The sequence below is a fragment of the Dama dama genome, chromosome 29, assembly GCF_033118175.1.
Source record: "Dama dama isolate Ldn47 chromosome 29, ASM3311817v1, whole genome shotgun sequence".
In the NCBI taxonomy this organism is placed as follows: Eukaryota; Metazoa; Chordata; class Mammalia; order Artiodactyla; family Cervidae; genus Dama; species Dama dama.
In genome coordinates, this window is record NC_083709.1 from 59,356,339 (window position 1) to 59,382,948 (window position 26,610).

Below are 26,610 nucleotides of genomic sequence, written 5' to 3' on the forward strand. Positions count from 1 at the left end.
CAGGTCTCAACAGTGCAACCTATGAATGCCATTTTCGCCAATTATGCAAAAAGCAGCCTGCTGGGCAACCTTTTCTGAGATTTGTTTCTGCTCCCTGCATTTGTCTTGCTTTTAAGGTGCGGGTGCTGACGGGTGTATCAACTGCACAGGGGGCTACTTCATGGAGGAGCGGAGATGCGTGCAGAGCTGTAGCATCAGCTACTACTTTGACCACTCTTCAGAAAATGGATACAAATCCTGCAAAAAGTAAGTGGGTCCCCGCCCATTTAAGCCCCAGTGTGTGGCGACTGGGTTCCTTATTTGACTGCCTTCATAAATAATATGAAACGTACAATTATTAATGAAAAATAAGGTACAGACATTTACCTATGGACACCACCTCTCTGCAGCTTTAAACCCAACTGATTTGTGTGTGTGTGCCTCAGGAGCACTTTAAAACTTCTAAAGTTGTATTTCTGTTTCAAGTGCATGCTCTCTCCTCTTTAAAACTGGTCTGCTAGGTTTTCTTTAATGTTGTCAATTCAAGCAATGCATTTCAGAAAATATTTTTGTGGCATCTTCAAAGGGAGAATTACATTTAAGATGTTAAGAGACTGACAGTAAACACACCTTTTCCTGCGCCTGACGTGTGAGAGGATGATGCATTGTACATTCTCCCCATAGATGTGACGCCAGCTGTTTGACATGCAATGGTCCAGGGATCAAGAACTGTACAAGCTGTCCCAGTGGGTATCTCTTAGACTTAGGAATGTGTCAGATGGGGGCCATCTGCAAGGACGGTGAGTACAATTACTTATTTTGATCTTTTGAGAACAGTGTGATCCTTCCATGTTAAGGTCTAATATATAGTTCCACTTGAAAATATTAACTATCAAGCATGTCTCAGATAGGACATGCTGATGTCTTGTTGGTGTTCCTTGAACTTATACCCTCAGTGGGTTTGGTTTTCTGGTTGTCTTAACTGCAAGAAGAACTATAAAGCATCCACTGACCAAGATGGCTCCAGTTAATTTTTCTTAATTAGTAGACTTTGTTCTTGAAAACTTTAGAGCTTCGGGTTCAGAGCAAAATTCAGCAGAAAGTACAGAGAATTCCCATATATCCTCTGACCACGCTACATACATACACACATACTGTCACTCACTATCAGTATCCCTCACCAGAGTGGTATGTTTGTTACAGTTGATGAACCAACACTGACACATCATTGTCACTAAAATCTACAGTTTACATTAGGGTCCACTTTTGGTGTTCCATGAGTTTGGACAAATGTATAAAGATAAGTATCTGCCACTGTAATATCATACAGATCACCCTTCACTACCCTGAAAATCCTCTGTGCTCTGCCTATCCCTTCCTTCTTCCCTCCCTCTGGAAACCACTGATTTTTTTTTCACTGTCATCATAGATTTGACTTTTCCAGAGTGGCATATAGTTGGAATCATACAAACACTAACTAGAAAAGGCTACATATTGTATTGTTTTCCAGTCTTCTGTCATATGTACTTTTTGCTAGATTTTTAAAATACCACATAGAGTTTTGTACCTTGCTTTCTGCTCTAAGCATTAGATAAATGCTACCCTGTTTTTACAAAATCTTCAGAAACTTCACTTTTAATAATAGCTTAATAGTCTATCTTGTGGATATGCCACAGTTTATTGCCACTCTCCTCTTATTTGGATGGTTTATAATTTTGATATGTAAATAACAATCAAATGGCATCTGAATCTTTTATTAAGCCGTGATAGGTAGGCATCTGTCTAATGATAAAACCACTTACAGATTAGTTCTAATGCTAATATTGGTCCATTTTTCTTTTCATTGCACCAGTAGTTCTCAACCAAAAGGCCAGGACCCCACACCTTCCCCCAAGGGGAAGGTTCATTTAAACTGGTCTTGGGGTAAAGCACTGATAGCTTTAGAAACTTCTCAAGTGTTTTTAATGTGCAGCCATTCGCTCTGATAATTTGGCAAATGCCAAGTTCTCTCACTTTTTTAGCCTCCACCATTTCCCTACCCATAAAATGAATGAATTTAAATTATTCCAACTCCAATCTCTTGTGAGTTTTGACTCTAGATATAATTCGTGAAGAGAGGACTCTTGTGCCTAGACTTAATGCAGATGTGCATCTCAACAATGTAGAAATAAAATATTTGAACCACCATTGTTTTAAACATCTTGGACTGTTAGGGAAATAGGAAAATAAAAAACGATGCACTTGGAACCGTTTTCCCTGATAAAATAATTTCCCTGCGTTTAATCTTTGTGTTCCTTTGCATGGTTCCTCTTCTGGAAACTTCACAAGAGGCAGAAGAGTGCTATGGTTGGGAGAAGGTAGATTCAGAAGTCAGAATGCATCATTCTTATCTAGACTCCAGACCTTGGACAGGTTATGAGGGTTTTTTTTGGCCTCACTGCCCTCATCTGTAAAAATAAAAAGGATAATACTGTTGCCCTCATATTGGTTATCTGATAACTTCCCATTAGGAATCTCAAACAACAAAAAAATCTGAGCATGTGATGGCACCAATAGGGAAATCATTTATGCTCTCATATCCACAGAGCGTCTAAGTGACTTTGCATCTTCATAGCTCTTCTAATGTATGATTGACCTGGCAGGGACAGGCAGACCTGCTCAGGCTCTGCATTCAGACTTTTCATGGCCAGGGCTAATTCTCACCACACAACACTCAGGTAAGAAGACTGGGAGTGATGACACCCCAGGTACCATGTAAGTATTACTTTCTAATTATCAGCCAGTGATCCTTACCCTCACGTTAAAAGCTGATCCCCCTCTATCTGAATATGATCAGAATTTGTGTAAGTCAGTAACTGAAAAACCAAGGAAGATTTTTAAGCCATTGACCCAAAAGATGCACTATGACTTGAGAGGTTCACCCATAGTACTTGGTAACAGGCATTTCAAGGTTTATGATCTTTCAACTGCTTTCCCTAAACCATGGTAAGCACGGAATCATTTATGCCAATGGCACTTTGGTAAAAGTGGAGTGTCAGGATGGTGGGCAAAAGTGAAAAATGAAGAACCATGATTTGTGGTGAGTCCATTTTCAGGTAGGTTAAAGAATGAGATCATTGATGGCTCACTCGGCTTTTCAAATCACATGGCAATTGCCATGTGCTATTAGGGATGTATTATTTTCTTTCAACTGTCGTATTTCAGTGATTCTAAGACATACTTTTTTAGTATATTTTAAAGTTCTGGAATCAGATGCATCTTATAATTCATGGCAGCTTGCAACTGCTTTGATCCACAGGCTGATGTGATGTAGTTGTCACTGCCTGTGACTTAGTCACAGATATATCTAGTCAACTGAGGCACATGATCACTCCTACTTATGTGGCACTTAATTGCACTTCCTAATAGCTTTAAAAAGTTAAACTATTTCTCAATATTCAAAGGAAGAGTTATTACATAAGCCCAGGAAAAAACAGTATGTTATGCAAATACTTTAATAAGCATAAAACTAATATGCTAACTGACAAAAGGTTATTGTGTCACCGTTTAATAAGAATTTTTCTTGGCAGTACTTAAAAAAGTGGTGTATCTGAAATCCAGTGTCTTAGACTCAATGAAATATGGTGTAAATGAGTGTAGATGCTCTGCTCTAGGTAATTCCAGAAAGAAAAATCCTCACTTGTATTTTTATTGATTTCTAATTTATTCTTTTTCTAATCTTTTTTTCCTTTTCATAAATGGATACCAATCACATTTACCGTTGGACTGCAAAACAATGCTTCTTGAAAAACAATGCTGTTGACTGAAATCACTTTGGGTGGACCAAATTTCCTCCTGTTGACTGCTCCCGAATGATCTCTTCCAATCCCCCCAATCTGCCTCTCTGGCCAATCACAACCTTCTTCCATGTGTGTCCATCATGCTGCTCTCGTCCTCAACTTCCCCTGTCTCTTGCTGAATTCCTGGAAAAGCAACGGAAGAGTCCTGGGCGGAAGGAGGCTTCTGTATGCTAGTGAAAAAGAACAATCTGTGCCAACGGAAGGTTCTTCAACAACTGTGCTGCAAAACATGTACATTCCAAGGCTGAGCTGCCATCCTAGATTTCTTTGTTCCTGTAGACTTATAGATTACTCCATATTATTATTAAAAAGAAAAAAACAAGCAAAAAAAAAAAAAAAGCAAGCCACCTCTCTCTTTCTTGCTCTCTTTTTCTCTCTCACTCCAATTTGTGCAGGGAGATGGTGAACTGTTCTGTCAGAACTTAAATGGAAAAAGAAATAAACCTACAACAAGCCTACCTTTTATAACTGGGTGTTTCGTGCTAAACAGCCAGAACCACAGAGACAGTATTGTATGACCAAAGCATCTGATGCCAAAATTTGACATTAAAGTAATGATCTGATTTCCTGCCCTGTTTTTGAAGGTCCGTTTTTGTTGTTGTTTTTTTTTTTTTTTTTCCCCTTTTGCATTTACTTGCTTGCTTCCCCCTTTGAGACGCCTAAAAATCCCTTTCAAAAACATCACAAGAGCAGACATAGATCAAAATGAAACAGAAAGCTCTTGCATCCATCATTTTTCATGCTTGAGTCCACTGTTGGGGGAAATGGCAGAAAACTGGACCTAAGGGCATTAAGAACATCCCACAGAGTTGTGTTCAGTGTCATTTGTCTTGGTTTTTCACAGCTGGCCATTGATACTTTCCACACATAATTTACTTCATGCATTATGTGCTGGTTTTGGCATTATGCCCACTTGATAAGTCTGCTCCACTGGTTTCATCCGATAGACTTGCTGCTACTGGCTTTTCCATGGTAGATTCAGTTATTTTACATACAGCTGGTCAAATGGGATTGCTCTGCATAGTCAAATTGGTGATGGACAGAATGCAAAGATTCACAGAATAGCTGAGACTGATCCAGCTCGCCCAAATCCAGGGTGTTCACTTGTAAACCCTGCACATGCTCTTGGTGCTATTCAGCCATTACCCCATAGCATTTTTTTAAGGTCATCAGAAATTCCATGTGTTGTAGTGGGAAGTGTTTTGGATATTATGAAGGAAATTTCTTCCTAGAGTCAAAAGTTTCTAAAAGGTCCTGTATTTTTTAAGAAATGGAATTTATTTAAATAATATTTAAGCCCGTGCCCAAGTTGGCAGGGTAACATTTTTCAATGGTGCTTATTAGAAGTGTTTTTCATCTTATCATTTTAAGAAAATAAAACTGGAAATGGAATATGGGCAGCATGATTGTACCTTCCTGGTTCTGTTCTTTCCCCACTCCTCTGTCTCTCTATAACCATGCTGATACACCTGTCCACGAATGTCAATGAGACCATCTGTTTTCCTAGAAATATATTCACTGGTTTTCTATGAGTCCCCAAACACATCCTGGAATCTAGCAGACTGACTTATGTGAATACTCTTTGCATCAGTGGTCAGAAATGAGGAAGCTTGATAGATCTTTTATAACTCTTGAGTTTCTCTATTTAGGAGAGCAGAGACTAATATCAAGTTTCTTCATGTTTCATATCAAAGCTCCATTGGTGACCTCATTTGCTTTGAGAGTGACCAGCCATCTTGCAGGCTTTAGGCTTCAGACAGCCTCACTTCCAAGATGAGAGGAGGAATGATATCGATATAGGTTATCCTGGGAAATGGATGCTAACTAAGATCCCCATCCAAGCAGCAAGCTAGTAAAAAAAAGCCTAACTTGAAAATTTGTATTGCAAGACATCAAAGTTAACATTTAACCCAAGGTAAATAATGAGTACAAAGTCTAATGACCCTTTTAATATAGCACTGCAGTGATACTAAGTCATGTAATGATCCATATATAACTAGGGGATCAACTGATTTTGTTGAGTAATTTTTTTCTCTTCGTAACACTGCAGGCCCTTCTGACCTGAAGATAGCAAGTTAGTCCTGGGTATGGCATGTAGAGTCTTATATTTAAAGTTGCAGTCTCTTAAGTGGACAAAAGTAAGTGAGAGCCTAAAGCAAGGCCAAGTAGATGGTGAAACCAGATCTGCCTGCAGAAGAATCTATTTAACTGAACCCGCCCATAATATTTGAGGCACAAAGTTACTATGAAGGGAAAAATAAAAATGATGTCTGTGTTCTTAGACAAATAACCATCAATCTGACAGTCAAAACCATTGGGGTCCACCAACATGTGCTCCATGTCTCACTGACCATGCAGGCACACATTGTGGAAATACTGGTTTAACTACTAGTGGTTACTGCCTCGTTTATCTACAGAATATTATTAACTAGAACATAATGCTTTCAAAGTTTAAGTTAATGTTATATATTATGTATAAATATATATATTCATAATGAGATATATGTAATGGATAGTACAAAGTTTGGAGACTTAACAAATACTCTAACCTAGAGCCAGAAGTCCTATTTTCTGTTTTCTTTTGTCTTTTCATTAGTGATCCATTGTTAAATCCAAATTCACTTTTACTGAAAAATACTGTACATGTGTAAAATGTTCAGTTGTTTTTTTGTAAAATATAGTAGAATGGTTGTAATTGATACTGGCCAAAATCAATGTTATTCCATATTTTATTTTTTCTATTAAATTAACCTAAGTTCCTGTTTATTTGATCTGTTCATAACCATGTGCAAACATCTCTGAAAGGGTGAGGGTCATGAGAAACTTCATGAGAAACAGAAGCTGAATATGGAAGAAAGGGTGGAGGTGAATGAAGCATATAAATAAGGTTGGGAAGAAAGGGTGAACAGAGGTGGGAACTGAAAAAAGGAGAATGTAACAGCAATAGAAGAAAGAAACAGTTTAGGTTTGGTCATGAATGACTGTTAAATCCCATTTTTAGTAAGCAGGTTGTGAAAAAATCAACAAAAGCTTGGTGCAGTTGCTACTGCTTTGTACAGACGCAATGTCCAGTGAAAGAGCCATCTGGACCTGCTCTTTCCCTGGCTTCCCCCAGGGATGGACTACCGCACACCTATCTGTGGGTGTATGAAAGGGTGGGGACCATGGTGCTGGGCACAAAGAGGTGGGGAGTGTGAAAGACCTTATAGAAGATGGCCTTGTTCAGTTGGCTGATATCCTGTGCATCATTATCAGTGGCTGTATCCCTGGATACCTAGAAGATGACTTTGTCTAAAACTAGTCTCTAGTACATGCCACAGGGTAGAACTGTATAGTTAGCAAATAAACAACCATGGATCATAGACATTTGTGAACCCTGCTTGTGATGGTCACTAGCCCTGAAGGTTCAGTGCCCTGCCTTTTGCAAAAAAGAAATGAGAAATCAACAGAAGTGACACACATATCGAGCTCTGATTAGGTTTAAAGATTTGGGGATACAGAAAGGTACAAGAAAGAGCTTCTGTTGCCATGAAGTCCCATAATGGAGATTGGGAGAAACTAATTTTATTGACCATTTACTATGTGCTGTACAATATGGGAATACAGTGTGTGTGTGTGTGTGTGTAGATATATTGGGTTGGCCAAAAAGTTCATTCAAGTTTCCCCTAAGATGGTACAGAAAAACCTGAAAGAGCTTTTTGGCCAACCTAATAAATATACTCCTTTAAGTCTCACAAAAATTCTAGAGCAGAAGTACATGTAGCATCCTCTGTTTATAAACAAGAAAGCTGAGGTGTATGGACTTGAAGTAAATTGATTGGGATTGCATAACCAGACTCAGAATAATAAAAATAAAATTCAACAGTAAGACCAATAATCCTAAGGAGTGACTTCAAAATCTCAGATGAGTAAGTTAAGTTCAGACAGGTAGAAATCGCTTTGAATTGGATTAGTCAGGGCGTCTCCTAGAGCAGTTTAGACTGGTATTGGATCTTGGAGGATGGCTGAGGTTTAACTAAGCAGATGGAACTAAAGCAGGAGGAGCATTACCAGCAAATCTGCTGCCCAAGAGTTGTTCAGGGAAGCAAGTCGATTGTTCTAATGGTTTTAACTAATTACCCCGTTCCTCAAAGAATAGTAATTCAAGATGAGATGGATCAGTCAAGAAGAATCGACATTTTTACATTTTCCATAAGATGGATAGTGTGCCCATTCTTTTTAATTTCCATACCCATGGAAGACCTTGCTATTCATTAATATCCATCTGTGGACTGATCAGCACTCTCTCACCTTTCAGCCAATATTAGGGCTCCATCATCACGCTACGCATCTCTTCTATCAGACTCTTCATTTCCACACAGCAGTCTACTCTTCATTTTGAGGAATTTGCAAACTAAGTGCTTCATACAGAAGGGAAAGTAACTGTTGTAGTAACTACAACATTAAAATTTCTCCATCAAGTGATCAACACTATAGGCACATCTGAGTATGTAAGTTTTTAACATCCCCCTCATGTAGAAAAAATATCACGCAGCTAAAATGTAAATGGGCATGCATTCTTAACTGCTTTCATATGATCATTCAGCTTCACACAAGCGGCAGTGGCAGACAGCAATTTGACAATTAGAGGAAACTGGAGGCAATTTTCTAATACAAAATGGGAGGGGAACACAAAGGTCAGCTGCAGTTCGACCTCACCTGTCCCAAGCTGGGCCTGGGCTCCAAACTCAGTCAGTATGTGTCGATGACAAAGTATAAACCATTTCTCTTCCCTGGTTGATGTCCATTTCCAAACTTATTTTCGTTAAAACCTGTAATATCTGAAATTCTTGGCAGAATATTTTGGAGCCACTGACAAATTTAGCAAGGCATAGCCAAGATGGACTTAATTTCACTATGGCTCAATGGAGCAATTTGGCAATAGCATTGGGGCTATAAACCATAAAATCATGTATCCTCTTCATCATGAGAGGCAAAGATCTGGCCCAAAGTCAATTCTTGGGCAAGAAGGATACAGCTGCACAGCATCACTGAGTCTCCTAGGGCAAGTCTGCGACCTGGGAATGCCAGCTGTTCCTTCCTACCTTCTTCCTATAAGAGACTTAGCTTTAACTGTCTTATTGCTGAAGGATTTTCTTGCAAGATTTCTTCTCTAAAGGGCCATCATTGAGTCCCTCACCACAACAATTGTTGCAACTCTTGGCTTTTTCCAGGTCAGATGTCAGGCAACAAAAGATATTTTGCATCTCCACTTCTAGAAATTTCCAGAAACATTCCCTGAGGTCTGAATTTTAAGACACTTTTTAGAAAAGAATATACTATAAGAATACAGTGTTTTTAAGCTGGCAGAGTTTTACTAAAATGGCTTCATTTACTTTTGCCCCCACAAAAATCAGAGAGACCTACAGAAAATAACTTTCTGTTGCAAGATTCACAACTGTCAAGGGTATGGATTAAAATCAAGCCCAGAACATCAACTTTCTGTACAACACTACCTCCCTTTTATGAGTGCCAAGGAGAAAACAAGTCCATATTAAATACATTGCAAGACAGGGGTTAAGAGCCTTTTCCCAAGGGTGGATAGAAAGCACACTATATTCCTGGGCTGGGCTTTTTCTCCTTATTGATCCAAGTGAATTGCTTCTATAAACAAACTTTGAGTTTCTGTCTATATACCAAGCACTGAGGTCCTTCCTGCCCTCTTCAAGCTTATGGTCCAGTGGTAAACAAACCAAAATACATGGTTATAATATGAAGCTACTGAAAGTCCTTTTTAAAAGCATCAAAATATTGCTGGGAGTCGAAAAGAGCAAGCACGCTCACTTTACTAATTAAGGGTTAAATGTACCATGTCTCACATGATAAGCTTTCCAAGGGTATCCAAAAATAACATGAAACATTCAAAACAGATTTGCCTTTAAAATGTGCGAAATCAAATGATATTTTAATTAAATATCTACAAAATGCAACATATTAAACTAGTCAACTGCAGCTCAACACTTAAGGAATCACATAATTAATGTGGGACAAAGGTGAATTTTAACATATGATATAATGTGGTACTTGGAGAGACAGGAGAACCTAGGATCTGTTGGGTTTCTAATTGAATCCTGCAGAGGAGGGACAGATTCACTCCTCATGTAGGGGGAGGATATATTTATACATATTTCTGATGTCTTTCCTCAAGATTCCCACCTGTAGATCCAAATAGCTACCTGCCATTTCCCTTCAGATGGCTAACAGGCATCTCAAAATTAACATGTCCAAAATAGATTTTAGACTTGCCAATCCCCTAAACATTATCATAGACTGTCTCCCATCTCAGCATATGGTATTAAAATACATCTAAAAATCCATCCATCCACCAGTTGCTCAAACCTAAACCTTAGGATTTCTCTTTTTGCTGCGCTCAAACCCAATCCATTGGCAAGATCCCACTGACCTCCTCCTCTAAGTGACTCCTCCCCACTCTGTAGCTGTAATTCTGGATCAAAGCACCATCCTCTCTACCCTGAACTACTGCCAGAGCCTCCTAATCAGGCTCTCTGGTTCTCCTCCCATCCATGCTCCACACAGATGGCAGAGTGCTATTATAAACACAAAATCTAATTTCGCCTCTCCCTATTCACTCAGAATAAAATCTGAACTCCTTACCTGAGACCTTTCTGATATCTTCTCATGCTCCCTTGTTCATCATATTTTAATCATGGTATTAGATTAGATTAGAAGGTATTCTAATACCTTCTTTTTGTTCTCCAAACAAAACTAGCGTATTTGTGCATCCAGAACCCTGCTCTTCACATGGCTGATATCTTCTCATCCTACAGATCTTAGTTCAAAAACAGCTTTCTCAGAAGCAGCTCCTTCTCCCATTCACCCCACACCTGCCCACCTTTTTGGTATAGCACCACAAACATGACATTCTACAGTTCATTGACTTGTTTATTGTCAGTCTCTCCCTCAGCACCCCAGGAGCTGGGGTTTTTTCATCTTGTCCACAGTGGACAAGATGTCTAACGCAGTGCCTTGAACAGTGTCTAACACAGTGCCTTGCTTAGTAAATATTTGTGGAATAAATGAATAAGAAGACTTCAGTGAGAAGTTACATTAGACATGAGTCTTGAAAGATAAGCAGGAATGTGTAAGTCAAAGAAGGTGAGGATGTTGGAGAAGGATTCTTGAGAGAGAGAACTGGTACAAAGGGACAAAACCATCAAAGGGCTTGTGGACTGAGAGGCAAACAGTGGGCAAGGTGAGCAAGTGAAGGAAGTGAATGGGAAGACCCCAGAGTTCAACTACAAAGGGCTTAGGATGGGCTATCGCCCTTCTTCAACCTCTTTATTTTTTGAATCTTCAACTTTCTTTTCAGAGAGGCTAACTGACTTACTTAAGGACCCCATGAAGTCAACTTGTGGCCTCCTGCCAACAAATGCAGGAAGCATTCATTCAGACAGAATGCTGAGGAGGCTGTATTTGCTTCAGTACCCAAGGGACTGATGGCTGCATTGAGCCAACTAAATCAAAGGACAGGGTACTAAGCAGAGCTCAACTATCAGATTAGCTCACATGAGAGGAGGCAGCCCATAGCTTCTCTTCCCCGGGATGTCCATGACTAGAGAAGAAGTCTGGCAAAGCCTGTTTGCAAGACTAGGGGACAAGGACTGGCTCAGAATCTTCTTTTCCTTCTAAAAGAAAAAAACCCTCGTCCTCTAAACTGTCATTACCAGAGAAGAGTAAAAGGAAAGAACTGATAATATGTGAGGAACTACCCTTCATAACAACAGAACAACAGAAAGAGTAACTCCCATACATGAAATGCTTCCTATGTACTAAGCACTGTGCTCAATTCTTTACATGAGCTATCTCATTCAATATTGCCAATAGCCTGATTTTATTCTCTCTACAAATGAGAATGCAGATGAGGTAAATGCTTTAAGCACCCCAGTGGTGAAACAGAAGATCTGGGATTAATTTAAATCCAGACCATCTGATATCAAAGTCTCCAAGAAAAATATAAGAGCCAAGGAAGTTGTCTGTTGAAACAAGCTTCAGGCTGTGATCATGAAGCTTACATCAGGATTATATAGGTCACCTGACAATGTCTAGCCCAAGGTCCATGCTGTCTCTTGTGAATAGAGCAATCTCTACCCAGGACTACTGAGCACGGCCACACAGTGTTTTGTGGGATCACACTAGGAGTGTATTTCAATATCACTATGAGAATTAGTAGTGACCAATGGGTCATATGGGCAAAGGAGATCAGATAGGACCTAAAGGAAATGAGGCAGTGATTAATAAGAAATGAGCACATCATGTCCCTTTCACGCTAATTTCTCCTTGTCTTGGAAGTCATCATTTGCATTCTCTAGCCTCAATGAAATGAGGAAGAAACAGAACAGAGATACAGGGAACACAGAAACATTACAGTGCTGAAAACCATTAAAAAATACAAATTCCATGAGCTCCTTTGACAAATGCATTAAAACAAATTCTTTCCAGGTGAGATTCAATAGGATTTTCTTGACACAAATTCATAACTGTTGCAACATAATAAAATATAAACTATCAAGAAAATGTAAGTTTTGTTACATACAGAAATGTAATTTTTAACTGACTTGTATCATTAGAAGCAAGGAGAGATAAGAAAGCCTTACTCAGCGATAAATGCAAAGAAATAGTGAAAACAATAGAATGGGAAAGACTAGAGATCTCTTCAAGAAAATTAGAGATCCAAAGGGAACTTTTCATGCAAAGATGGGCACGATAAAGGACAGAAATGGTATGGACCTAACAGAAGCAGAAGATATTAAGAAGAGGTGGCAAGAATACACAGAAGAACTGCACAAAAAAGATCTTCACAACCCAGATAATCATGATGGTGTGATCATTCACCTAGAGCCAGACATCCTGGAATGTGAAGTCAAGTGGGCCTTTGGAAGCATCACTACAAACAAAGCTAGTGGAGGTGATGGAATTCCAGTTGAGCTATTTCAAATCCTGAAATATGATGCTGTCAAAGTACTGTACTCCATATGCCAGCAACTTTGGAAAACTCAGCAGTGGGCACAGGACTGGAAAAGGTCAGTTTTCATTCCAATCCCAAAGAAAGGCAATCGCAAAGAATGTTCAAACTACTGTACAATTGCACTCATCTCACACACTAGCAAAGTAATCCTCAAAATTCTCCAAGCCAGGCTTCAATAGTACATGAACTGTGAAATTCCAGATGTTCAAGTTGGGTTTAGAAAAGGCAGAGGAACCAGAGATCAAATTGCCAAAATCCGCTGGATCATCGAAAAAGCAAGAGTTCTAGAAAAACATCTTCTTCTGCTTTACTGACTATGCCAAAACCTTTGACTATGTGGATCACAACAAACTGTGGAAAATTCTGAAAGAGATGGGAATACCAGACCACCTGACCTGCCTCCTGAGAAATCTGTATGCAGGTCAGGAAGCAACAGTTAGAACGGGCCATGGAAAAACAGACTGGTTCCAAATCAGGAAAGGAGTACGTCAAGGCTGTATAGTCACCCTGCTTATTTAACTCAGATGCAGAGTACATCATGAGAAACACTGGGCTGGATGAAGCACAAGCTTCACAAGATTGCCAGGAGAAATATCAATAACCTCAGATATGCAGATGACACCACGCTTTTAACAGAAAATGAAGAAAGAAAGAGCCTCTTGATGAAAGTGAAAGAGAGTGAAAATATTGGCTTAAAACTCAACATTCAGAAAACTAAGATCATGGCATCCGGTCCCATCACTTCATGGCAAATAGATGGGCAAACAGTGGAAACAGTGACAGACTTTATTTTGGGGGGGCTCCAAAATCACTGCAGATGGTGACTGCAGCCATGAAATTAAAAGACGCCTGCTCCTTGGAAGAAAAGTTATGACCAACCTAGACAGCACATTAAATAGCAGAGACATTACTTTGCCAACAAATGTCCATCTAGTCAAAGCTATGGTTTTTCCAGTGGTCATGTACGGATGTGACAGTTGGACTATAAAGAAAGCTGAGCACAGAAGAATTGATGCTTTTGAACTGTGGTGTTGGAGAAGACTCTTGAGAGTCCCTCAGACTGCAAGGAGATCCAACCAGTCCATCCTAAAGGAGATCAGTCCTGGGTGTTCATTGGAAGGACTGATGGTGAAGCTGAAACTCCAATACTTTGGCCACCTGATGTGAAAAACTGACTCACTGGAAAAGACCCTGATGCTGGGAAAGATTAAAAGCAGGAGAAGGGGACGATAGAGGATAAGATGGTTGGATGGCATCACTGACTCGATGGACATGAGTTTCAGTATACTTCAGGAGCTGGTGATGGACAGGGAGGCCTGGTGTGCTGCAGTCCATGGGTCGCAAAGAGTCAGACATGACTGAGTGACTGAACAGAACTGAACTGAGTCATCTTGATCATCTTCCCTTGACCAGTCCCATATCTGATCCGTCAGCAAGTCAAGACAGTCTACCTCGAAAATATACCTTGGATCCATTTTCTGTCCTCCAACCTGGGTCAAGCTGCTCCCACCTCCTTACTGAATGCACCACTCATGTCCACACTCCACATGTCCTCATCTTCTCCCTCTAATCTCTACACAGAATAGATTCGGCCAGAGTGCTATTTCTCAAAATTCAAAGCTCACATGTGATTCAACTGTTTAAACCCCTCCATGGCTTCCCATTTCACCTAAGATAAAGCTGAAATTCCTTTCCATGGTCATCAGGCTACGGTCAATCTGACCACTCCACGTCTCTAAACTCATCTCGTGCCATTCTCTCCCTCCCTTCATATTTTGCAGCAACACTAACTTTCCCTGACTCCTCTCCTCTGCTTTGACCCTATAACTTTCCCATATGACATTCCCCCTACTCTAATACTATTCCATCCCTAATTATCTACACCCAGTTAAATCTTATTATCTGGATCTCAGTTTAAATGACACTTCATTTCCTGATCCTTACAGACAAGATTAGATCTCTTTACTATAGGTTTCATGGAAGCCTCTACTTTCATATCAATTATACTATTAATATATATTTAGTTGTAGGACTATTTGATGTATGTATCCTCAGTACAAAGTTTGTTCCATAGGGACAAAGTCTGTAAATGTCTTACATCTCACGTGTTAGTGTTTGTTGCTCAGTCATGTCCAACTCTTCGTGACTCCATGGACTGTAGCCTGCCAGGCTTCTCTGTCCACGGAATTCTCCAGGCAAGAATATTGGAGTGGGGTGCCATTTCCTTCTCCAGGGGATCTTTCCAACCAAGGGATCAAAACACTGCAGGCAGATTCTTTACCACCTGAGCTATGAGGGAAGTTTACATCTCATGACTCTAGCAAAATGTGTCTCATAGACACTTGATAACTCTTTGATCACTAGATAAGTTAATAAATGAATAATTAAGTAAGTAACTGAATAAATGACAGGGAAGAAATAGCCCTGGCCCAGACATCAGTACAACTAAATTCTAATCTTGATTCCATATAATTTGAGTATAGCCCCTTATGTGTCCACGCCAGTTTCCACTGAAATGTGTCCACCCATCTACAGTATCATACCTATGAACCCTTTAAGCCCATGTATTCAATGTAAGGGAAAATCCAAGTGATAGAGATTCTATCACTAGCCCTAAAACACACTACATACCAAACCTTTATCAAAAACTCACTAAAGCTAATGTTTTAGGATCTTGCCACTAAAAGTGTACAGCGGTTAGTTAGTGTGATGGCAGAGTTATAAAGTGTCTCCCCAAAATTACCACCCATTCATTGCTGTCAAGAGATTTTACAGATGGAATACTATCAACTGACTTTAAAATATGGAGATTATTCCTGAACTATCCATATGGGCCCAAGCTATACATCAGAGGGATGCAGTAGAAGGAGACAGAGAAGGCATAAGGCAGAAGAGGGGATCACAGAGAGAGATTCAAGACAAGAGAAGGATTTGACCCACAGTAACTGGCTTTGAAGAAGCAGGAAGGGGGCCATGAGCCAAGAAATGCATGCAGTCTCTAGAAACTGAGAACTATTCCCAACTTACAGGTTGATGAGTAAACAGAGACCTCAGCTCTGAACTTCTGTCATCAACCTGAATAAACTTGGAGAAGATTCATTCCCAGAGCCTCCAGAAAGAATGTAGCCTATGACACATTAATTCCAACCTTGTAAAACCAGGAGCAGAGAAGCAGCTGAGCCATACTGAAACCAGACTGCTAACCTACAGAATGGTGAGAAGATAAATGTTTTGTTGAGCCACAAAAGTAATGGTTACTTGTTACAGCAGCAATGGAAACTAATACATATTAGCTTATTTTCATAACTGTGACTTGAAGAGCAGGCTTCTAATTAAATACATATATAAGGACCTACTATAATCTTCTGAAGAGATGAAAAGTGGGTGCTATCTTTTCACTTTTCCTCTGCCATGCTACAAAGCACCAGTATCTCCCCAAGCAGAGCTTTTATGTCTGGTTCCCCAGTTTTCGTGGCTGCAACCCAGGGGACACCTCTTGATTACCTAGCTCTGGGGGCCAGCAAAGCTTGTATTCCTGGGTCCTATGGAATTGAAACCAACATTTTGTGGCTAACCACCATCTCAAGGGAACCTGTGCAGAGAGAAGACTAAAACGCACCCACAGTCTCTTTGTGAAAGAAGCCTATATGCTTGCTTGGAGCTTTGGGCCTGCAAGCAGACTTCTGGTTTGGCACCCTCTAGAGTTCTACTAAAATGCACTCCTGGGACAGAAGCCAGTGGGTGACATCTCTGCATTCCCCTTCCATCTCACTTCAGGTGGCTGGTATCTCCCAGAAAGGATCTTGTACATTTGTCTAGCACCCTGATTTTTGTGACTACCTCGCAGGGGACACTTCTAGATCACCTGGCTCTGGCATCCAGCAGGATTTACACTTGTGGTCTCACAGAACTCTGTGAGTTTTTATACTTTAAAAGCTGCTGTCTGATGATCTGGCTTCCAATCAACCTGAATCTAGGTGCTGACTGAGATGTTCCCCTCTGTGACACTGAAAGTTTTTAGCACAGTTCAACTACTGGGACCCACTAAAATAAAATCATGAAGATTTGAGAAACAGCCAAGATCTAAGCCAGGGTTGAATGACAAGGTTCATCCCCTATACAAAGTTACTCCTTCAAGACTGGGGAAAGTGGCTGTTTAATCTTATGCATAGAAACTGACACAGAGAGTCAAGGAAAATGAAAAAAAGAGGAAAAGGTTCCAAATGAAAGAACAAGGAATAAACCTCAGAAGAAGCCCTTAATGAGATGGAGGTAAATGATTTACCTGATAAAGAGTTCAAAATAATGGTCATAAATATGCTCACTAAACTTGGAGGAAAATGGATGCACAGTGAGAACTTAAAGAAAGCAAGCATAAGACTACCAAACACAAGTCATGGAGCTGAAGAATACAACTTAACTGAAAAATACAAAAGAGGGGATATAACAGCAGACAAGACGGAGCAGGAGAAAGGGCCAGTGAGCTCAAAGACAGGGACTCATCCAAACAGAGAATCAAAAAAAGAAAGAGGGCAAAAAAAAGTGAAGATAGCTTAAAAGACCCATGAGACACCATCAAGGTGATCACTATTCACATTATAGGGGCCCCAGGAGGAGAAGAGAAAGAGAAAAAAGAGCAGAATATGTATTTGCGGAAATAATGACTGAAAACTCCTGTAACCTGGGGAAAGAGACATCCAGATCTAGGAAGTCCAGAAAGTTCCAATCCAGATGAATCCAAAGAGACACCTACACCAAAATACATGAAAATTAAAGTATCAAAAGTTAAAGACAAAGAGATGATCTTAAAAGCAGCAAGAAAAAACAGCTTGTTATATAAAGGGAATCCCTATAAAATCATCAGCAGCTTCTTAGAAACTTTGTGGACCAGAAGAGACTGGCATGTAGTCAAAGTCCTGAAAGAAAAAACTTCCAATCAAAAATACTCTATCCAGAAAAGCTGTCATTCAGAATTGAAGGAGAGTTTTCCAGACAACATAAAGGAGTTGATCACCTCTACACCGGCCTTATAAGAAGTGTTAAAGGGACTTCTTTAGGCTGAAAAGAAAGAGTAGTAGCTAGTAACAGGTAAACCTAACCTCACTGGTAAAGATAAATACACAATAAAATTTAGAATAATCAACTGTTGTAAAGATGATGAGTTAATCACTTATAAAGTTAGTAAGAAGGCTAAAAGACAAAAGTAAAAAAAAATCTATAAACTAGTAAAGGGATACACAGGATAAACAGATGTAAATTTTGACATCAAAACAAATCGTTGGGAGGGAGTAAAAATGTAAAACTTTAGAATGCATTAAAATGTAAGTTATTATCAATTTAAAATAGACGGTTATAACTTGAGGCTTCCCTGGTGGCTCAGTTGGTAAAGAATCTGCCTGCAATGCAGGAGACCCGGGTTGGATCCCTGGGTCAGGAAGATCCCCTGGAGAAGGAAATGGCAACCCACTCTAGTCCACCCTTGCCTGGAGAACTCCATGGACAGAGGAGCTGGGCAGGTTATAGTCCACGGGATCGCAAAGAGTCGGACACGACAGCATGACTTTCACTTTTTCACTTTCGTAAGTATAACTTATCATAGGTAAGTTTCATGGCAGCCACCATGAAAGCAAAAATCTATAGCAGGTCACAAAAAGATTTAAAATATCAAAAAAGGAAGGTAACCATACCACTACTGAAAATCATCAAATTACAAAGAGAGCAAAAGAAGAAACAGAGAAACTACAAAAGAGCCAAAAAACAACTAACAGAATTGCAAAAGTACATACCTATCAATAATTACTTTAAATGTATGTGGACTAAATTCTATCAAAAGACAGAATGACTGAATGGATTTTAAAAACTGAGACCCATCTATACGCTGCCTATATGAGACTCCCCTCAGTTGTAAAAGTGCACAAAGACTGAAAGTGAAGAAATTGAAAAAGATATTCTATGCAAATGGAAACCAAAGAAAGCCAGGGTAGCTATACTTGAGACTAAATGGACCCTTTTTTTTTTTTTGGCCATGCAACATTGCATGCAGGATCTTAGTTCCCTGACCAGAATTGAACCTAGGCCCCAGTAATGAAACCCAAGCCCTCACCACTGGACTATGAGGGAATTCACAAGATTAAACAGACTGCAAAACAAAGAATATAATAAGAGACAAAGATGAGCATTGCATAATAACAAAGGGATTAATCCAACAAGAGGATATATCATTTTAAATATTTATGCATCCAACACAGGAACACCAATATACAGAGCAAATATTAAAGATCTAAAGAGAGAAAGTAGACAGTAACACAATAATAGTATGGGACTTTGATACCTCACTTATATCAATGTACAGTTCATCCAGACAGGGAAACAATAAGGAAACACTGGCATTAAACACCACATTAGGCCAGATGGACTTAACAGATACACAGAACACTTCATAACAGATACACAGAACATTTCATCAAAAACAAAACCAAACCCAGAATACACATTCCTCTCAAGCACACGTGGAAGATTCCCTAGGACACATCATGTGGTAGGCCACAAAATTAGTCTTAAATAATTAAGATTGAAATCATATCAAGTATTATTTTCAATCACAATGGTATAAAACTAGAAACCAATTATAAGAAGAAAACTGGAAAATTTACAAATATATAGAGATTGAACAACATGCTGCTGAAAATCAATGGGTCAAAAAAGAAAGCAAGAGAGAAATTTTTAAAAATACCTTGAGACAAATGAAAATGGAAACACAACATACCAAAACTTATGGGATGCCATAAAAGCAGTTCTTGGAAAGTTGTTTATAATGATAAATGCCTTCATCAAGAAACAGAAAAATCTCAAATGACCTAACTTTACACCTCAAGGCACTAAGAAGAACAAACAAAGCCCAAAGTTAATGAGGGAAGAAAACAAAGATCCAAGCAGAAATAAATGAAACAGAAACTAAAAGTACAGTGAAAAGGAGCTTAAAAAAAAAAAAAATGACTTTTAGACTCGCCAAGGAAAAGGGAAGACTCAACATCAGAAATTAAAGAAGGTCTTAAAACTGATATCACAGACATACAGAGAACAATAAGAGACAATTGTAAACAATTACGTGCCAACAAATTGGACAACCTAGAAGAAATGGATAACTTTCTGGAAACACACAGCCTACCATTACCAAATCATGAAGAAACAGAAAACATGAGATCAGTTACTATTAAAGAGATCGAGTCAGTAATCAAAAACCTTCCTACAAAGAAAACTCTAGGACCATATGACTTCACTGGTGAATTCTAATAAACATTAAAAGAAAAATTAATACAATACTCCTCAAACACTTCCAAAAAAATAGAAAAAGAGGGAACACTTCCAAATTAATTTTATGAGACCAGCATCACCCTGATACCAAAACCAGACAAGGATATCACAAGAAAAGAAAATTACAGGCTAATATTCCTGATAAAATAGATGCAAAGGTCCTCAATAAAATATTAGCAAACTGAATTCAATAATACATTGAAAGGATAACGCACCATGATCAAGAAAGCTTTATTCCAGGAATGCAAAGATGCATCAGCATCCTCAAATCTATCAATTTGAGTCACTACATCAACAAAGTGAAAGTTTCTCAGTCGTGTCCGAGGGCTCTTTGCGACCCCAAAGACTATACAATCCAAGGAATTCTCTAGGCCAGAATATTGGAGTGGGTAGCCTTTCCCTTCTCTAGGGGATCTTCCCAACCCAAGGATCGAACCCAGGTCTCCCCATCGCAGGCACATTCTTTACCAGCTGAGCCACAAGCGAAGCCCAAGAATAGTGGAGTGGGTAGCCTTTCTCTTCTCCAGCGGATCTTCCTGACCCAGGAATCAAACCAGGGTCTCCTGCATTGCAAGCAGATTCTTTACCAACTGAGCTATCAGGGAAGCCCTAACACAGTGAAATATAAAAATCATATGATCATCTTGATAGATTCAGAAAAAGCTTCTGACAAAATCCAATATCCATTTATGATTTTTCCAAAACTCTCCAAAAAGCAGGTACAGAGAGAATGCACCTCAGCATTATAAGACCACATACGACAAGCCTGTAGCTAACATCATACACAATGATGACAGTTGAAAGAATTTCCTCTAAGACTGGGATGCCCACTCTTGCCACATAGCACTGGAAATTCTAGCCAGAGAATCAGGCAAGAAAAAGGAGTAAAAAGCATTCAAATTGGAAAGGAAGAAGTAAAACTGTCACTATTTGCAGATGGTGTATATAGAAAACCCTAAAGACTCTATCAAAAAATGGTTAAAACTAACAAGAAAATTTAGTAAAATTGCAAGATACAAAATCAATATACAAAAATTTGTTCCAGCTCTTTAATAATGAACAATCAGAAAGAGAAACAGTAAATAATCCCATTTACAACTGCATCAAAAAGAATAAAATGCTTAGTAATAAATTTAACCAAGGATATGGGAGACCTATACCCTGAAAACTCATGGAAAAGAAATTGAAGAAGACTAGTAAATGGAAAGATATTCAGTATCATGAAAAAACTAATTATTTTTTAAATGTCCATACTAGCCAAAGCAATCTACAGATTCAAGGCAATCCCCAAAGTTACAATAGCAATTTTCACAGAAACAGAGCAAACAATCCTAAAATTTGTAGGAACCATGGAAGACCCCAACTAGTCAAAGGAATCTTGAGAAACAACAACAAAGCTAGATGCATATCATTCTCACATTTCAAATTATATTACAAAACTATAATAATCAAAACAGTATGGTGGTATCAGCATAAAAACAGACAGATCAATGGAACAGAACAGAGAACTTAAAACTAGACCCATTCATATATGGTCAACTATAACAAAGAAGCCAAGGATATACAACAGTCTTTTCAAGTGATGGTTTGGGTAAACTGGGCTACACAAAAGAATGAAACTGGACCACTATCTAATATGATACACAAACCTCACTTAAAATGTATAGAAGAATTGAACATAAGAAATGAAACCATAAAACTACCAGAAGAAAGCATAGGTGGTAAGCTCCTTGTCATCTGCCTTGGTGATAATTTTTTAGTGAGGTAGCAAAAACAAGTGGAACTATATCAAACTAAATAGATCTGCATGGCTAAGAGAACCATCAACAAAATAAAAAAAGAACCTTCTACAAAATCATATATGTGATAGGCAGTTAATATCCAAAATATATAAAGAACTCACACAACTGTACAGCAAAAAAAAAAAAAACCAACACAATCTGATTAAAAATGAGCAGAAGATCTGAAAAGACATTTTCCCAAAGAAGACATACAGACAGTCAACAAGCACATCAAAAGGTGCTCAACATCACTAATTGTCAGGGAAAGGAAAGTCAAAACCACAATGAGATATCACCTCACCCCTGTTAGAATGGCAATTTTTATCAAAAAGACAAGAAATTATGAGTGTTGGTGAGAATACAGATAAAGGGGAACCCTAGTACACTGTTGGTGACAATGCAAATGAATGCAGCCATTATGAATAACACTATGGAGTTGTCTTAAGAAATTAAAAAAATAGAATTATCATATGATCCTGTCCATGGGGTCACAAAGAGTCAGACACGACTGAATGACTAACAGTTTCACTTTCCATCATATGACCTAGCAATTCCACTTCTGGGCATATAACTAAAGGAAATGAAATCACTATCTCAAAGACATATGTGGAGCCCCATGTTAATTGCAGCATTATTTACAGTAGTCAACATATGGAAAACCTAAGTATCCGCTGATGGATGAAAGGATGAAAGAACCATGATATATTACTCACCAATGAAAAAGAGAAAATCTTGCCATTTGCCAATAATGTGAATGGACCTTGAGGGCACTAAATGAAATAAGTTAGACAAAGAAAGACAAAACTGTATGATCTCATTTATATGTAGAATCTTTATATATGTGATATATACATACACAGATTATATACAGAGTACAGATCCGTGCTTGCCAGAAGTTGGCCAGGGGGGTGGGGGTTGTGAAACAGGTTAACAGGGTCAAAAGGTACAGACTTCCAGTTATAAGATATATGTTATGTCAATGTCATGTACAGTGTGGTGACTATAGTTAATAATACCGTATTGCATATTTGACAGTTGCTAAGAAAACAGATCTTAGATTACTTTTCAGTACATAGAAATATAAAATCATTATATCATATACTTGAAACTAATGTTCAATGTCAATTATACCTCAAAAATAGAATAATTTTCATTAAAAAAAAAAAGAAAAACTCATACAATAGAACAAAACCACACAACCAGAATGTATATTTTTGCAAAATCCTCAGATAATCTGTAAACACAAAGCTTAAAATGCACTGCCATGGATGGACACTTCTTTCCAGAGTATGAGAAGTGTACCCTTGATTTATTGAGAGTCACTTCCTCAACTTGACTTCCCTGGTGGCTCAGATGGTAAAGCGTCTGCCTACAATGCGGGAGACCTGGGTTCAATCCCTGGGTCGGGAAGATCTCCTGGAGAAGGAAATGGCAACCCACTCCAGTATTCTTGCCTGGAAAATCCCATGGACGGAGGAGCCTGGTAGGCTATAGTCAGTCCGTGGGGTCACAAAGAGTCACACACGACTGGGCAACCTCACTTCACTTTCTGCAAACTTCATAGTGTTGAAGGATGCACACTGAGGAATTAGGCAGCTGGTCCTTGCCTCATCATTAATCATCAGAAATGAGGCAAGTTAACAGCAGTTTCGGTTAAACAGCCAACTAGAGGGCAGCTAGAGGATTCTGCTCCCCAGTCTGATCAGGGAGCCTGAAAGACTCAGCTATTTGAGCTGTGAATTGGAAATTTGTTTATAGGCTCCCAACACTGGGTCTCAGCAGTTGATGCAGCAACAAAGTCTGTCCATAGCTACTTTAACAATCCAGTTAGTTCACCAGTAAGCTCTGCCTTGATAGCATTTGTACTCACAGAGATAAAGGACTCTGTCCTTGTGACCATTTTCCACATCTGTCCTCTTAAATGAGTTGCATGATCATTTTTGGCAAACAGGCAAGTGCAAGACTTATCCTTCTCTAATTCCCTTACTACAGGTTCAAAATTATCACCGGCTTACTGATAACCTACTTTAGGTCAGGCACAGCACTAGGGCCTTCTGTGTTCATTACTTGGCAACTCAGTGCAGTTGTCCCCATTTCAAGGTGAGGAATCAGAAGATTCGAGTGGCTGATTGCTCTCTCAAGGACATGTAACTAGCCAGGTCTTCTGGAGAAGGAAATGGCAACCCACTCCAGTACTCTTGCCTGGAAAATCCCATGGATGGAGGAGCCTGGTAGGCCACAGTCCATGGGGTCGCAAAGAGTCGGACACAACTGAGCGACCTTGCTTTACTTTGCTTCTGTTCCTAGTCCAGTGCTCTTTCTCCAACAGCTACCCCTGTCTGTTCTTCTTCTTTCCACATCCCAGCCTTCCAAAGTCCTCCTACTCAGATGGCATATCTTCTACCACCTCCACCCACTTATGCATATTTGAGTAGTTACTAGGTTGAACCTAATGTATTATACTATTAAATCCCCAAGCATCTCTAAGCTATGAGCCATGCCATAAAGGGGCACCCAAGACAGATGGGTCATAGTGAAGAGTTCTGACACAACATGGTCCATTGGAGGAGGAAAATGGCAACTCACTCCAGTAGTCTTATCTGGAGAACCCCATGAACAGTATGAAAAGGCAAAAAGATATGACATTGGAAGATGAGCCCTCACAGGTCAGAAGGTGTCCAATATGCTACTGGGGAAGAGCAGAGAGCAATAACTAATAACTCCAGAAAGAATGAAGTGGCTGGGCCAAAGTAGAAACAATACTCAGTTGTGGCTGCGTCTGGTGGTGAAAGTAAAGTCTGATACCGTAAAGAGCAATATTATATAGGAATCTGGAATGTTAGGTCCATGAATCAAGGTAAACTGGATGTGGTCAAGTAGGAGATGGCAAGACTGAACACTGACATTTTAGGAATAAGTGAATTAAAATGGACAGGAATGGGCAAATTTAATTCAGATGACCATTATAGCTACTACTGTGGGCAAGAATCCCAGAAGAAATGGAGTAGTCCTCACAGTCAATAAAAGACTCCAAAGTATAGTATTTGGGGTACAATCTCAAATATGACAGAATGATCTTGGCTTGTTTCCAAGGCAAATCATTCAACATCACAGTAATCCAAATTTATGCCCCAACCACTGATGCTGAAAAAGCTGAAGTTGACCTACAACACCTTCTAGAACTAACACCAAAAAAAAAAGTCCTTTTCATCATAGGGGATTGAGATGCAAAAGTAGGAGTCAAGAGATACCCTGCATAACAGGCAAGTTAGGCCTTGGAGAACAAATGAAGCAGAGCAAAGACTAACGGAGTTTTGTCAAGAGAACACACTAATCATAGCAAACACTCTTTTACAACAACACAAGAGATGACTCTACACATGGACATCACCAGATGGTCAATACCAGCATCAGACTGGTTATGTTTTTTGCAGACAAAGATGGAGAAGCTCTACACAGTCAGCAAAAAACAGGACCTGGAGCTGACTGTGGCTCAGATCATCAGCTCCTTACTGCAAAATTCAGGCTTAAATCGAAGAAAGTAAGGAAAACCACTAGGCCTTTTGAGTATGATGTAAATAAAATCCCTTATGATTAAACAGTGGAGGCGATGAATAGATTCAAGGGATTAAATCGGGAAGACAGAGTGCTTGAAGAATTAGGACAGAGGTTCAGAACATTGTACAGGAGGCAGTGACCAAAACCATCCCAAAGCAAAAGAAATGCAAGAAGGCAAAGTGGTTGTCTGAGGTGGCTTTACAAAGAGCTGAGAAAAGAAAAGTGAAAGGCAAAGGACAAAGGAAAAGATATATCTAAGTGAATGCAGAGTTCCAGAGAACAGCAAGGACAGATAAGAAGACCTTCCTCAATGAACACTGCAAAGAAATAGAGGAAAACAATAGAATGGAAAAGACTAGAGATCTCTTCAAGAAAATTAGAGATATGAAGGCAACGTTTCATGCAAGGATGGGCACAGTAAAGGACAAACAGTAAGGGCCTAATAGAAGCAGAAGAGATTAAGAAGAGGTGACAAGAATACACAGAAGAACTATATGAAAAAGGTCTTAATGACTCAGATACATGATGGTGTGGTCACTCACCTAGAGCCAGACATCCTAGAGTGTGAAGTCAAGTGGACCATAGGAAGCATCACTACAAACAAAGCTAGTGGAGGTGATGGAATTCCAGCTGAACTATTTCAAATCCTAAAGATGATGCTGTTAACATCCCGCACTCAACATGCCAGCAAATTTGGAGAACCTCAGCAGTGGCCATAGAACTGGAAAAGGTCAGTTTTCATTCCAATCCCAAGGAAGGGCAATGCCAAAGAATGTTCAAACTACCATACAGTTGTGCTCATTTCACATGCTAGCAAAATAATGCTCAAAATCTTTCAAGGTAGAATTCAGCAGTACAGAAACAGAGAATTTCCAGATGTGCAAGCTGGGTTCCAAAGAGGTAGAGGAACCAGACATCAAGTTGCCAACATATGTCGGATCATAGAAAAAGAAAGGGAATTCTAGAAAAACATCTACTTCTGCTTCATTGACTACACTAAAGCCTTTGACTGTGTGGATCACAACAAGCTGTGGAAAATTCTTAAAGAGATGGGAATACCAGACCACCTTACCTGTCTTCTGAGAAACCTGTATGCAGGTCAAGAAGCAACAAT

General features: G+C 39.3%; 1 protein-coding gene across 9 annotated transcripts in view; it reads left to right on the forward strand.

Annotated features, from left to right (window-relative positions):
- Positions 1-26,610, forward strand: part of PCSK5 (proprotein convertase subtilisin/kexin type 5) — a 494,109-nt gene that overhangs the window by 339,602 nt on the left and 127,897 nt on the right. For 7 of the 9 annotated variants that reach the window (XR_009691159.1, XM_061132953.1, XM_061132954.1 and 4 more), the window contains exons 19-20: positions 117-246; positions 664-779. Coding sequence is in view for 8 of the 9 variants with exons in the window: in XM_061132953.1 (XP_060988936.1) it covers positions 117-246; positions 664-779 (246 nt within the window). In the remaining variant the exon portion in view is untranslated. The other 2 variants (XM_061132959.1, XM_061132960.1) reach the window with 2 other exon arrangements.